Source organism: Chiloscyllium punctatum, chromosome 38 (assembly GCF_047496795.1).
Source record: "Chiloscyllium punctatum isolate Juve2018m chromosome 38, sChiPun1.3, whole genome shotgun sequence".
Taxonomy (NCBI): domain Eukaryota; kingdom Metazoa; phylum Chordata; class Chondrichthyes; order Orectolobiformes; family Hemiscylliidae; genus Chiloscyllium; species Chiloscyllium punctatum.
This window is the reverse complement of record NC_092776.1, coordinates 6,605,669-6,619,530: the sequence shown is the minus strand read 5'-3', so window position 1 is coordinate 6,619,530 and position 13,862 is coordinate 6,605,669. Positions and strand designations below refer to the sequence as shown.

Below are 13,862 nucleotides of genomic sequence, written 5' to 3'. Positions count from 1 at the left end.
ACAAGTCCACACTGACCCTCTGCAGAGTAACCTTCCCAGACCTATTCTCCTATTCTATATTTGACCCTGACTAATGCACCTAACCTACACATCCCTATGGCCAATTGATCTAACCTGCATATCCTTGGACTGTGGGAGGAAACCGGAGCAGCCGGAGGAAATCCACGCAGACACTGGGAGAATGTTTTTGTGGAGTTTGCACAGTCACCCGAGGCTGGAATCGAACCCAGGTCCCTGGCGCTGTGAGGCAGCAGCGCTAACCGCTGAGCCACCATGTATTTTATTTTTGTCTACCACCTTCGTTCATACCTTTTTAAGATCTCTCAATTCAGTGCAGGAGGTCCCATAGGGAGGTGTAATTTTAAAGACCCGATATAGAAACATTTTCTGTGCTTAAAAGCAGCTGCTTGAAATTGTCCTGCTTTGTGTTCTGGCTTGGGTCCAAGTTGATTTCTGAAAGGACTCCACAAAGAATCCTTCCGCAATGTGGACATTGCCTCTATTTCAAGCATTTCAATACTTTCTCCACTTGTAGGCTACTGACAAGTTGTAGCAAAATGTAGTGATGATGTGCTTCCAGATTTCTGGATTGCTTCCTTCTCAGGCCAAAGTGATCAATGAAGGGCCTTCAGAAATGAACATCATCTTAATAATTGACTTTCTGCAGCTCAGTGGCATGGGTGAATTCTCCTCGTGCTGTTTTTTGCTAACTAAGTTGATTTTTCATAAATATCAGAACAGATTTTTTATCTTGAAAGTGAAGCACAATGTCCAGGAATGTTTTCCTTGGTTTAGGATGTAATTTTGATTGGGTTTCTAAATTGGTGTGATTAAAGTGCAAGTTCCTCCCTAAGACTATCTTTAACCTGTCTTTGAAATTAATTTTGGAAATACGACTAGAAATCTAATTTTTATTCATTTCTGTAAACTGCATCTCAGTGTAGGTTTTGAAAGTTATAACAACATGACACATAACCACCTTCGTAGAACTGACATGGTCTGCAGCAACTGGATTTGATCATTTAAGGTGCCATCTCACAACCATTCCCTCAGGAGCAATTAGATCAATAAATATAAACCTTGTTAGTGTGACCTTTACCTTAGGAATCGACTTAAAATCATGTACTCGATAAGTTGATGCCAAGTGAGAATGTCAATTTTGCTGTCGATGCTGAGATTCTTTCTTGTTTCATCTCATTGAGTACTCATCGACTTTTTTCTTCTCTCCTCCCCTGTCAAACTACTTTTCTTTCAGTTTTGTTTTCGGGCCCTTAAAACAAAGGGAATCTGTGTAATTCAGTCATCACCTAGCGATACTACACTGTTTCTTGGCATGTGGCTGATATCTGTGCATGTTTGTGCTTTTAAGTTGATTCCTAAGATAAAGTTAGCACTAACAGGGCCTATATTTATTGATCTAATTGCTCCTGAGGGAATGGTTGTGAGATGGCACCTTAAATTATCAAATCCAATTGCTGCAGTCCATGTCAGTTCTACGAAGGTGGTTATGTATCATGCTGTTATAACTACCTACATTGACTTTCAACAGTTCACTCACTTACATGTGTTGACTGAAAAATAGTAGAATTAGGGGGGGAAAGGTGTAGTAATTGTACAGGGTCAGAGTTCTTAATTTTAGCGACCCATAGTTTAACAAGCTAATTGTATGTTTCTAGGCAACTAAGAAGGCACCTTAGCATGGTGATAATTTCAAAACTTCTTGACAAAAATCACCTCTATGTACCAAAGGATCCAGATTTGAAGGTATGTGAGACAATTTCATTTTGTCAGTAATGCATAGATGAAAAGAAAAATGCAGTGTGTATCTCTTAATTGCACGAATTTAACCAAATTGGTTTTTGATATATATTGACTGTTGAAAAAGGTCATAAGATAAGAAATGTTTAACTGAGGAGGCCTAGGCAGCAGAAGGAAATGATTGTGAAGAAAGATGTCTAATACTTGAAATCATTTAAGTTTGGAATAACGAGAGAACATGTACCGAAGATGGAGAAGTGGCGAGGCTTTGAGAGTTCAGTCACTGCTTTACTTTATAACTAGTTTGGATCTATTTTTGATTATGCTTCCCTAAGCTTTGGTTGGGTTGCGAGAAAGTGGACTCTGGGACATTATCTGGGACATGTGCTGAAACTTTAGGCTCATGAGCTCACAGTGCACTGTCTCACAGGTCATCTTTACCCCACTCCCTGTTCTCTGCCAAAGGAAGTTGCAAGCAGAGTTGATAAAGGGATGAAGGTAGATGTCTACTTAGATTTTCAGAAGGCAGTCATTGCAGTGCCACTTGAAAGGTTATTGCATAAGATCAAAGGCTCACAGTATTGGGAGTGATGCGATGGCATGGATTAAGAATTGGTTAACATTTAGAAGGCAGAGTCTGGGTAATAGGTATTTTTAAATTTGGAAAGATGCCATTAGTTGAGTGCTTTGAGGATGATTCTGGGCCCTCAATTCTCTATGCTCTGTTTTAACGATTTGGAAGAAGGGGCAGAGTGTAATGTATCCAAATTTCTTAATGATACAGAAATAGTTGGGAAGGCATATTGTGATCATAACGAATCAGCAAGGGGGACATGGGCTGTGTGTGAGAGCGAACACTTGGAATTACTGCTGATTGTGGAGTGCTGGTGCAGAAGCAGAACTTTGGATGAACTCTAGAGAAACTGGGATTCTTCACTCGCATAAAGAAGGTTGAGTGTATGTTGATAGAGATGTTCACAATTTTGATGGGTTCTAACACTGGAGTTTTGAAAAAAATGTTTCCATCAATTTCTTGAGTTTGGAGCTCGAGCCATAAGGTTAATCAGCACAGTAAGTGAGTTGAGACAATGCAGAGAATAACACATGGAATGCTTTACTGGATCAGCAGTGGAATTGAAATTCATAAGCACCTTTTTAAATAAATTAATCCTGGAAAATCTGAACTGTGCTAAGAACTCTGTGCCAATATAACTGGCCAACAAGTTATCTATACTTAAGAATGCAGATTGTTTAACATGAGATGTACATTGGATATTATAATTTTATGTTGAACAGTGCAAGTGCTTTTGCATAGGGTTACAAAATAGGTACATTCAAGACAGTCATAAATTATATGTAGGAGCCTTGCAGTGGACACCTGCTATTGCAAAAAAGGATTAAAATGGCTCATGGAAAATAAGCAGGTTTGTTCCTTAAAAGCAATGGTGGTGCAAATGTTCATTCCTTGTTCTTTTTAAACAACCTTCCTGATCGTCACCAGTTTACTTTATAACTAGTTTGGATCTGTTTTTGATTACCTGTCCTTACCTGCAGTATCTTGTATTTAAGGTTTGATAAGGTTCCCCATGGTAGGCTCATTCAGAAGGTCAGGAGGAATGGGATTCAGGGGAACATAGCTGTCTGGATACAGAATTGGCTGGCCAGCAGAAGACAGCGAGTGGTAGTAGAAGGAAAATATTCTGCCTGGAAGTCTGTGGTGAGTGGTGTTCCACAGGGCTCTGTCCTTGGGCCTCTCCCACAATCCAGAGATGTGCAGGTCAGGTGAATTGGCCATGCTAAATTGCCCGTAGTGTTAGGTAAGGGGTAAATGAAGGGATATGGGTGGGTTATGCTTCGGCGGGTCGGTGTGGACTTGTTGGGCCGAAGGGCCTGTTTCCATACTGTAATGTAATCTAATCTATTGTTTGTAATTTTTATTAATGATTTGGATGAGGGGATTGAAGGATGGGTCAGCAAGTTTGCAGATGACAGAAAGGTTGGAGGTGTCATTGACAGTGTAGAGGGCTGTTGTAGGCTGCAGCGGGACATTGACAGGATGCAGAGATGGGCTGAGAGGTGGCAGATGGAGTTCAACCTGGATAAATGCGAAGTGATGCATTTTGGAAGGTTGAATTTGAAAGCTGAGTACAGGATTAAGGATAGGATTTTTGACAGTGTGGATGAACAGAGGGATCTTGGGGTGGAGGTACATAGATCCCTTAAAATGGCCACCCAAGTGGACAGGGTTGTTAAGAAAGCATATGGTGTTTTGGCTTTCATTAACAGGGGTATTGAGTTTGAGTTGTGAGATCTTGTTGCAGCTCTATAAAACTTTGGTTAGACCGCACTTGGAATACTGCATCCAGTTTTGGTCGCCCTATTATAAGAAAGATGTGGATGCTTTGGAGCAGGTTCAGAGGAGGTTTACCAGGATGCTGTCTGGACTGGAGGGCTTGTCTCATGAGGAGAGGTTGACTGAGCTCGGACTTTTTTCATTGGAGAAGAGGGGACCTGGTTGAGGTATACAAGGTAGTGAGAGGCATAGATAGAGTCGATAGCCAGAGACTATTTCCCAGGGCAGAAATGACTAAGCTGGTTGGAGGAAAGTATAGAGGGGATGTCAGAGGTGGGTTCTTTACACAGAGTTGTGAGAGCATGGAATGCGTTGCCAGTAGCAGTTGTGGAGGCAGGGTCATTGGGGACATTTAAGAGACTCCTCGTCATGCATATGGTCACAGAAATTTGAGGGTGTATACATGAGGATCAGTGATCGGCACAACATCGTGGGCTGAAGGGCCTGTTCTGTGCTGTACTGTTCTATGTTCTATATAGTCATAATAGAAGGGGAAGTGGATGGTCAAGTTGGAACAGATTTCAGTTGTGCAATTTGCGAGTTTCAATTCTTTTTATTCCCTGTCTCTAGATCTCCAATCTGTGTCGATTTTTGTATATGATGAAGCCATCATCTTTGTTAAAAACTATTGAGGAAAGGACTAAATCCAGTCAGCAGGGAGACAGAAAAGAAGCTGCACTTACAGAACTTGATCAACAGGTTACACTTCAACTTCTTTTAAACAATTTCACTGTGTTTTAAAGCTCCTCTTCAGCTTTGGGTTAAGATGGGTTAATGTGCCTTCATTTATAGCAAATGCACTACATTCTGCAAGCACTAAAATGTAAGAACATGAACATTTTCTTTGTACAATTTGAGTTGCATTGAAACGCCAATAAACCTGTGGTGTGAGTTTAGTGCTGCCCTAACATAATGTAGGTAATGGGAATCCTTATGTCCAGCACTATCTTTGGAGAGTTGACATTTCAGGTCCATGAGCATTTGTCACAACTGGATATTTTACAAACTTGAGTGATTGTGGAAATGCTTGTTTACTCACCATCTTTTCAATGACTTGAATTTGAGAACAGGCTGTAAATCTTAATACTGCAACTTAACCATTTAGGAAAAGTTTAAATTTTTTTAAACTGGCATTTCGTGTTCACTGAGGCCTTGTTTATTTAAAAAAAGGGCATGTTGGAAGCACGGTATTGAATGTGAACACCACTTATTCTGCTCAGTCAAGCAACAAATTCATATTTTCCTCCTAAGTTGATTTATTGGTCTTCCATGCGCACTTAATATATTTTTAAATGCATCCTGGTATTAATTTGTGAAAGAAGAGTTGCACCTGACTGCTTGTTGAAAAATAGGCAATTTTTACATGAAAATGGTTAATCAATACTACAGTGTGTTGAATGTACTTTGGTTTTCTGTGCAGTGAGACCAGTTGTTAACTAACTGCAATGATTTGCACCCCTGACAGATCTTGACTTGGAAAAGGTTAGAATTTATTACCATTTTAAAGACTCCTACTGTAATTCACAGGCAGGTTAATGTCATTATTTACAATAGACTACACGACTGCTATCGACAAAGCTGCTCAGTCCTTCTTAACTTCATTCATCTCGAAAGACTTCACAGTACTCTCCTAACAACAATGAAATTGTAGTGTGTTTTAGTTGTATATTTCAATGGTTTTAAATATCTTGATCTTTGACTCTCCCACTCCTTTATCAGCAAATACTGTACTGTCACTGTGGCTGGATTGCAGCGGATCATATGGTAATAAACAAAGGGACTAGGCATTTTAGTGAATTAGCTGTCTACTCCATTACCTTGGGGATCCAGTATATGTCAGAAATCACTGCTAGCTGCAATACTCCCATGTGAAATAATTTTGCCAACCCTTAACTCTATTCCCGCTTGACTTGAACATGGCTAAGACTTCCTTAGTTGCTCACTCAATTGCCAGTCTGCTGGTTGCGAGTGGTTGGTTGGGAAATGACAATGCCACACTAGTGCAGAGACACCCTGTGGAATTGGGGATTACACACATTGAGTGGAGTAGAGGCAGAAATACACCACATGGTGGTGCTCCTACTAATGGCTTTGAAATGTTTGGTCTTGTCTCTTGGGCAAAATAATCTCACCCCACTTCCAAAGAAAATTTCGGGTCAATTGGAAATCTGTAAATGGATGTTTAATTTACCAGAATCATATTTATTTCATTAGGCCTATTACCTGTGCTACAATCTTCTCGTCTTAGCAAATGAAGTGCTGCATGTAGAACATATTCCTTCCAGTCAGCGGGTAAGTTTGTTTGATTTTTGTTTTAGTGAAGGTGGGATAGGAGTGTTATACAGCTGGCTAAAGGTGAAATTTTTAGTCACTGTTTCAGAGCTCTGTTTTGAGATGGCAATCATTGACAAGTATCAACAGATTTTAGTGGAGTTGCACTCTAGTAAAACAGATTACCTGGCCATTATTGCATTGGTATGCCCAAAGGGATGTGGATACATTGGCAATGTCAGAAGTTATTGTTGTTACATATTAATTGATTGAGTAACTGACCCTTTGTTGATTTAATATAAAGAATAAGCTAAAGGAGTTTTACACTACTGTGAAAGCAAGTTGTGTAAAAGTTGAACGTGGCCAAACAGGCTGCACACTCTCCAAAACCTCCATGTCCTTCCTATAATGTGGTGACCAGAATTGAATGCAACATCTTAAGTGCAGCCTAACCAAAGTCTTATAAAGCTGCAACATGACATCCTGACTCTTGTACTCAGTTCCCCGACTAGTAAAGGCATGCATGCCATTTGCTGCCTTTATCACCCTATCTACTTGCGTGGCCACTTGCAGGGAGACTGCATTTGATTTCTCTATCAAATTGTGGGATTTGGACACTACTGGCAATCTCCAAAAACTGTTAGTTGTTTGTTAATCCTAATTATTGTTGGCTGATACATTTTCTACAGCAGAGGCTACACTTAAGCAATGTTAATTGTGAAGCCCTTCAGGGTCCTCCCAGCTGTTGAAGATACTGTCCAATGTATTTTTTGTTGTGGAAGTTAAAGTTGTATTTCTCCCATCTGTCTGTGTCAGCACAATGTTTCATTATTGCTTTTACTCTTTGCGGAGTATTTTCATGTGAGTTTTATTTTCCTTCAGAATCACCTTATACAGCTCTGTGCTGAAATAGAAAAACACATTAAGTGCGACATAAGAGAGGATCCTAAACTCCTTTACCGAAGCAAGGTATTCAACAAAGAACTTGAGCTGATTTTGTTTTAAAGTTTGAGCCTTTTTTTTTTGCTGTGAAAAAGCAAACCATTTCTGCATATTCTGTTCATTTAGATGCTTCGTTATGGACCTTCTACTCTGAAGCAATATTCTTCTGACATATCTAGCATTGAGACCATGTTTGGGGAAAGGGATGAGGCCTCGAAGAAAGTTAAGAGTGATAGATACAGTTTCTGTTCTTCAGTTTAGTCAAATCGTTGGTTCACAAGGTTGCATGGCCCTACTGTGTTGAATTGGTACTTCAGATCTGTGTTCACTGGGAAAGACACAAACAATCTCCCAGAGGTAACAGTGGCTGAAGGACTTGAACTGGAGGGAATTTATATTTGCCAGGAATTGGTATTGGAGAGACTGTTAGGTCTGAAGGCTGATAAGTCCCCGGGACCTGATGGTCTACATCCCAGGGTACTGGAGGAGGTGGCTCAAGAAATCCTGGATGCGTTGGTGATTATTTTCTAGAGTTCGATAGATTCAGGATCAGTTCCTGCTGATTGGAGGGTGGCTAATGTTGTACCACTTTTTAAGAAAGGAGCGAGAGAGAAAGCAAGAAATTATAGACCAGTTAGTCTAACCTCAGTGGTGGGAAAGATGCTGGAGTCAATTATAAAGGATGAAATTACGACACATCTGGATAGCAGTCACAGGATAGGTCAGAGTCGGCATGGATTTACGAAGGGGAAATTATGCTTGACTAATCTTTAGGAATTTTTTTGAGGATGTAACTCTGAAGATGGACAAGGGAGATCCAGTAGATGTCGTGTACCTGGACTTTCAGCAAGCCTTTGATAAAGTCCCACATAGGAGGTTAGTGAGCAAAATTAGGGCGCATGGTATTGAGGCAAAGTACTAACTTGGATTGAAAATTGGTTGGCTGACAGGAAACAAAGAGTAGTGATAAACAGCTCCCTTTTGGAATGGCAGGCCGCAGGGATCAGTGCTGGGACCGCAGCTTTTTACAATATATATTAATGATATAGAAGATGGTATTAGTAATAACATTAGCAAATTTGCTGATGATACTAAGCTGGGTGGCAGGGTGATGAGGATGTTAGGAGATTACAGGGTGACCTGGACAGGTTAGGTGAGTGGACAGATGCATGGCAGATGCAGTTTATTGTGGATAACTGTATGGTTATCCACTTTGGTGGCAAGAACAGGAAGGCAGATTACTACCTAAATGGAATCAATTTAGGTAATGGGGCAGTACAACGAGATCTGGGTGTTCTTGTACATCAGTCAATGAAGGTAAGCATGCAGGTACAGCAGGCAGTGAAGAAGGTTAATAGCATGCTGGCCTTCATAACAAGAGGGATTGAGTATAGAAGCAAAGAGGTTCTTCTGCAGCTGTACAGGGCCCTGGTGAGACCGCGCCTGGAATATTGTGTGCAGTTCTGGTCTCCAAATTTGAGGAAAGACATTCTGGCTATTGAGGGAGTGCAGCATAGGTTCACGAGGTCAATTCCTGGAATGGCGGGATTACCTTACACTGAAAGACTGGAGCGACTGGGCTTGTATACCCTTGAGTTTAGAAGACTGAGAGGGGATCTGATTGAGATGTATAAGATTATTAAAGGATTGGACACTCTGGAGGCAGGAAACATGTTTCCGCTGATGGGTGAGTCCTGAGCCAGAGGACACAGCTTAAAAATAAGGGGTAGGCCATTTAGGACAGCGATGAGGAGAAACTTCTTCACCCAGAGAGTGGTGGCTGTGTGGAATGCTCTGCCCCAGAGGGCAGTGGAGGCCCAGTCTCTGGATTCATTTAAGAAAGAGTTGGATAGAGCTCTCAAGGATAGTGGAATCAAGGGTTATGGAGATAAGGCAGGAACAGGATACTGATTAAGGATGATCAGCCATGATCATAATGAATGGTGGTGCAGGCTCGAAGGGCAGCATGGTGCTGGCTATCAACTATAGGAAGTTTTCTTTATCACTGAGCTATATTGAGGTTTGAATGGTGAAGACAGAATCCCTCCATAAATAGGCAGAGGTCAGGTTTTGGTGATGTTCCTTTCGTGCGCCTTATGATGCTTTATTGTTAAAAGTGCAATCTATAAATACGATTTATATTAAAAGGTGGTCAGATATTTATTGATTTCATGTTCCTGTTTCCTAGTTAGTGTAAATTGCAAAATTATTAATCAGCAACAAATAAACGATTGAACTGATTGCAAGTGCTAAACCATGTTATCCTACAGTTCATGTTTAAACATTACTAGGCGTTTGTGCACAGCAGATGTTTTAATCAGGGGCATATTACTGCAGATGCTGGAATATGCACTGAAAACAAAACAAATGCTGATGATCTCACCAGGTCAGGCAGCATCCATGGAGAGAGTGTGAGCTAACATTTTTGAGTCAAAATAAATCCCCAGGACCTGTTTCCACTTGTCATTTACTGTGTCTTTCGCTCCTGATGCGGTCTCCTCTACATTGGGGAAACAGGACACCTACTCACCGAGCACTTCAGAGAACATCTCCGGGACACCCCCACCAACCAACCCCACTGCCCCGAACACGTCAAAGCTCCCTACCTCTCCACAGAGGACATGCAGTTCCTGGGCCGCCTCCATTGCTACTTCCTCACCACCCGACGCCTGGAAGAAAAATACCTCATCTTCCACCTCGGGACCCTCCAACCCCAGGGCATCAATGTGCACATCACCAGTTTCCTCATTTACCCTTCCCCCACCTTACCCCAGTTCCAACCTTCCAGCTCAGCATCATCGTCATGACCTGTCCCATCTGTCCATTTTCCTTTCTACCTACCTGCACCACCCTCCCCTCCAACCTATCACCATTATTCCCACCTCCATCCACGTATAGCGCTCTCAGCTACCCCCCCCACCCAGTCCAACTCCCTCCCATTTATTTCTCGATCCCCGAGGCACTCATCCTCTTTCCCAATGAAAGGATTTTGCCCGAAACGTAGATTCTCCTGCTCCTCGGATGCTGCCTGACCTGCTGTGCTTTTCCAGCACCACACTCTCAACTCTGATCTCCAGCATCTGCAGTACTCATTTTCGCCTGATTAGGTGTAGCCTAGAACTCTGTGGGAAGCTAGAGCAGTGATTGCTGGGCTCCAAACTGAGATAGTTGTATCATGGATAGTCACAGGTGAGGTACTGGAAGACTGGAGGTTGGCAAACGTGGTGCCACTGTTTTAAGAAGGGTGGTAAAGACAAGCCAGGGAACTATAGACCAGTGATCCTGACATCGGTGGTGGGCAAGCTGTTGGAGGGATGTATGTGTATTTGGAAAGGCAAGGACTGATTCAGGATCGTCAGCATGGACTTGTGTGGCAAATCATGTCTCACAAACTTGATGAATTTTTTGAAGAAGTAACAAAGGATTGCTGAGGGGCAGAGCGATAGACACGATCTACATAGACTTCAATAAGGCGTTCGACAAGGTTCTCCCTGGGAGGTTGGTTAACAAAGTTAGATCTCATGGAATACAGGGAGAACTAGCCATTTGAATACAGAACTGGCTCAAAGGTAGAAGACTGAGGGTGGTGGTGGAGGAGAGTTGTTTTTTCAGACTGGAGGCCTGTGACCATTGGAGTGCCGCAAGGATCGGTGCTTGGTCCACTGCTTTTCGTCATTTATATAAATGACTTGGATGAGAGCATAAGAGGTATAGTTAGTAAGTTTGCAGATGACACCAAAATTGGAGGTGTAGTGGACAACAAAGAAGGTTACCTCAGATGACAATGGGATCTTGATCAGATGGGCCAATGGGCAGAGAAGTGGCAGATGGAGTTTAATTTAGATAAATGTGTGAGGTGCTGCATTTTGAGAAAGCAAATCTTAGCAGGACTTATCCACTCAATGGTAAGGTCTTAGGGAGTGTTGCTGAACCGAGAGACCTTGGAATGCAGGTTCATAGCTCCTTAAGTGGAGTTGCAGGTAGATAGGATAGTGAAAAAGGCATTTGGTATGCTTTCCTTTATTGGTCAGAGTATTGAGTACAGGAGTTGGGAGGTCATATTGCGGCTGTACAGGACATTGGTTAGGCCACTGTTGGAATATTATGTGCAATTCTGTTTTCCTTCCTATTGGAAAGATGTTGTGAAACTTGAAAGGGTTCAGAAAAGATGTACAAGGATGTTGCCAGGGTTGGAGGATTTGAATGATATAGAGAGATTGAATAGCCTGGGGCTATTTTCCCTGGAATGTCGGAGGCTGAGGGGTGATCTAATGGAGGTTTATAAAATCATGAGGGGGCATGGATAGGATAAATAGACAAAGTCTTTTCCCTGGGGTTGGGGAGTCCAGAACTAGAGGGCATAGTTTTAGGGTGAGAGGGGAAAGATATAAAAGAGACCTAAGGGGCAACGTTTTCACGCAGAGGGTGGTACGTATATAGAATGAGCTGCCAGAGGAAGTGGTGGAGGCTGGTACAATTGCAACATTTAAGAGGCATCTGGGTGGGTATATGAATAGGAAGGGTTTGGAGGGATATGGGCCTGGCGCTAGCAGGTGGTACTAGATTGGGTTGGGATATCTGGTCGGCATGGACTAGTTGGGCTGAAGGGTCTATTTCTGTGCTGTACATTTCTATGACTGTTCAGTTAGACTTAAAATATTAGCTTGCTGTCTCTCCATAAATGCTGCCTGACCCACCGTGAGTGCTAGCATTTTTTTGTTTTTAGAAATCTCATTCCACCTGTGAAGAGAAGTTGTGAAACCCCTCCAAGCTCTGCAGCAGGTGGGATTTGAATTCAGCCCTCTTGGCTTAGAATAGGGACACAACCAGTGTGCCTCAAGAACCAACTTATGGACAGTAATCGGGAAAGAACAATCGACTCCAGCATCTATTGCAGCATTTCATGATCAATAATCAAGTGACACTGAAAGGACTGAGTTCATCTGAGGCTTGGCAACATGTGAATATCTAACAATATTGTTGAAAGGTTAATTAGCCAAGACTTATTCCATTCAGTTCCAGTCCACATGTTAGTTCCTTTAGTTTTCCGTTTTAGCATCATTGAAATACAGAACTATGTATGTGAAAGTGGGAGTTAAATGCATGTTTTTCTATCTGAACTAATCAGCTTATTCTTTCTATATAGGTGAAAGATTTAGAAGCAAGAACTCATGCAAAATGGCAAGAGTTGTTACAGCGTTCACGACCCCTTCAGGTAAAATGATGCAGAGTAAACAGACAAGTTATTGCAACTTTTTTTGGGGGGGGGGGCAATCATAGAGTGAAGTCTCTCGCAATGTAGGGAGTTGCCCACCTTGGGCTAATGACATGGATGAAGTGGAGGTGCTGGTGTTGGGCTGGGGTAGGGAAAGTCAGAAGTAACACAACAGCAGCTCATAGTCCAATGGATTCATTGGAATCACAGGTTTTCGGAGCACTGCTGCTTGTCAGCAGAAGTCTGAGAAGTGTATCTGTAAATTTAAACCATAATGTAAGTCTCAGGCTGCAAGTTCCCAATTATCATCTTGACACCAGCACTTCCAAATTTAATTTGATTAATTTGAAGAATTAAAAGAAACTTTCCAAACTTTTTTGAAACTGGTGGTTGATTTGATGGTGCGTGTGTGTCTACTGACCCAAACAGTCTTCTGTTTAATTCCTGGGCTGCGGAGATAGCTGATCTCCTCCACTCTTGTGATAACTGGCCTTCACTGCGTTTGGGTGAGTGAGATGACAAGTGACGTAGTGTCACTAATGCCTGATTACAATGCACTAAAAGCTACCTATCAACTACATGGATTTGGAAGGTTAGAATGGTATCACTTTGGTAAAATGCCAATTAACCTAGTGGACTCGATTCATTTGGGATTCCAAGGGATATTAGTCACTCTCTGAAGTATACACTAGGAAAACCTAGTATCCTTAGAAAGGTATACATATGCACATCAATTTTCTTGTTGATGCATTTTACTGTTTCTATGTTGTTCATTTCAGGATCAGTCCCTCTCCACTTATTCTTTCATTGCCAGAGTATTTCTCGCAATATATTTTAACATAAATCCCTTCATCCCATGACTAGCGTACACAACTCTGTAATTTACCCAAGCTTCCATCCTTAGGCTCCTTCCACTCTTCTCCATTCTCTCTTAGCAACAGCTTCATAGATATAGGGTCACTGTTTTCCCATATGTAGTCAACTTTTACCCTTTTATCAGACTTTGTCACCTGTTCCTATAATATTCACAATCCTCTGGTCTACCATGAGTTTTTGCAACTTTGTCTGCCTTTGTTCTTGATTGAGTACCTGCCGTGCCTGTCTTTGTTAAGCACAAGTGATTCATCCTTCTCATTGTGCCATATTTAACAAATACATTTTTTTTCCTGAGCAATATGGAATTTCTGCATGAATGTCTGTCACTGTTCATCTGTTGACCTTCCCCAGTCTGTTTTCCTGACATGCTTAACTGTTAACACTGTTAACTGTCCTTTTTTAAGTTAAAGACACTGGTTTGAGACTTGTATTGCTCTCACCCAAAAT

The 13,862-nt window shown here is 41.7% G+C and overlaps 1 protein-coding gene across 1 annotated transcript in view; it reads left to right on the top strand.

The window, feature by feature from the left end:
- Window positions 1-13,862, top strand: part of slf2 (SMC5-SMC6 complex localization factor 2) — a 111,722-nt gene that overhangs the window by 87,261 nt on the left and 10,599 nt on the right. Inside the window, exons 16-20 of the mRNA XM_072557085.1 lie at window positions 1,677-1,764; window positions 4,682-4,810; window positions 6,326-6,403; window positions 7,265-7,351; window positions 12,471-12,539. Coding sequence (XP_072413186.1) covers window positions 1,677-1,764; window positions 4,682-4,810; window positions 6,326-6,403; window positions 7,265-7,351; window positions 12,471-12,539 — 451 coding nt within the window. The remainder of the gene's footprint in view (window positions 1-1,676; window positions 1,765-4,681; window positions 4,811-6,325; window positions 6,404-7,264; window positions 7,352-12,470; window positions 12,540-13,862) is intronic.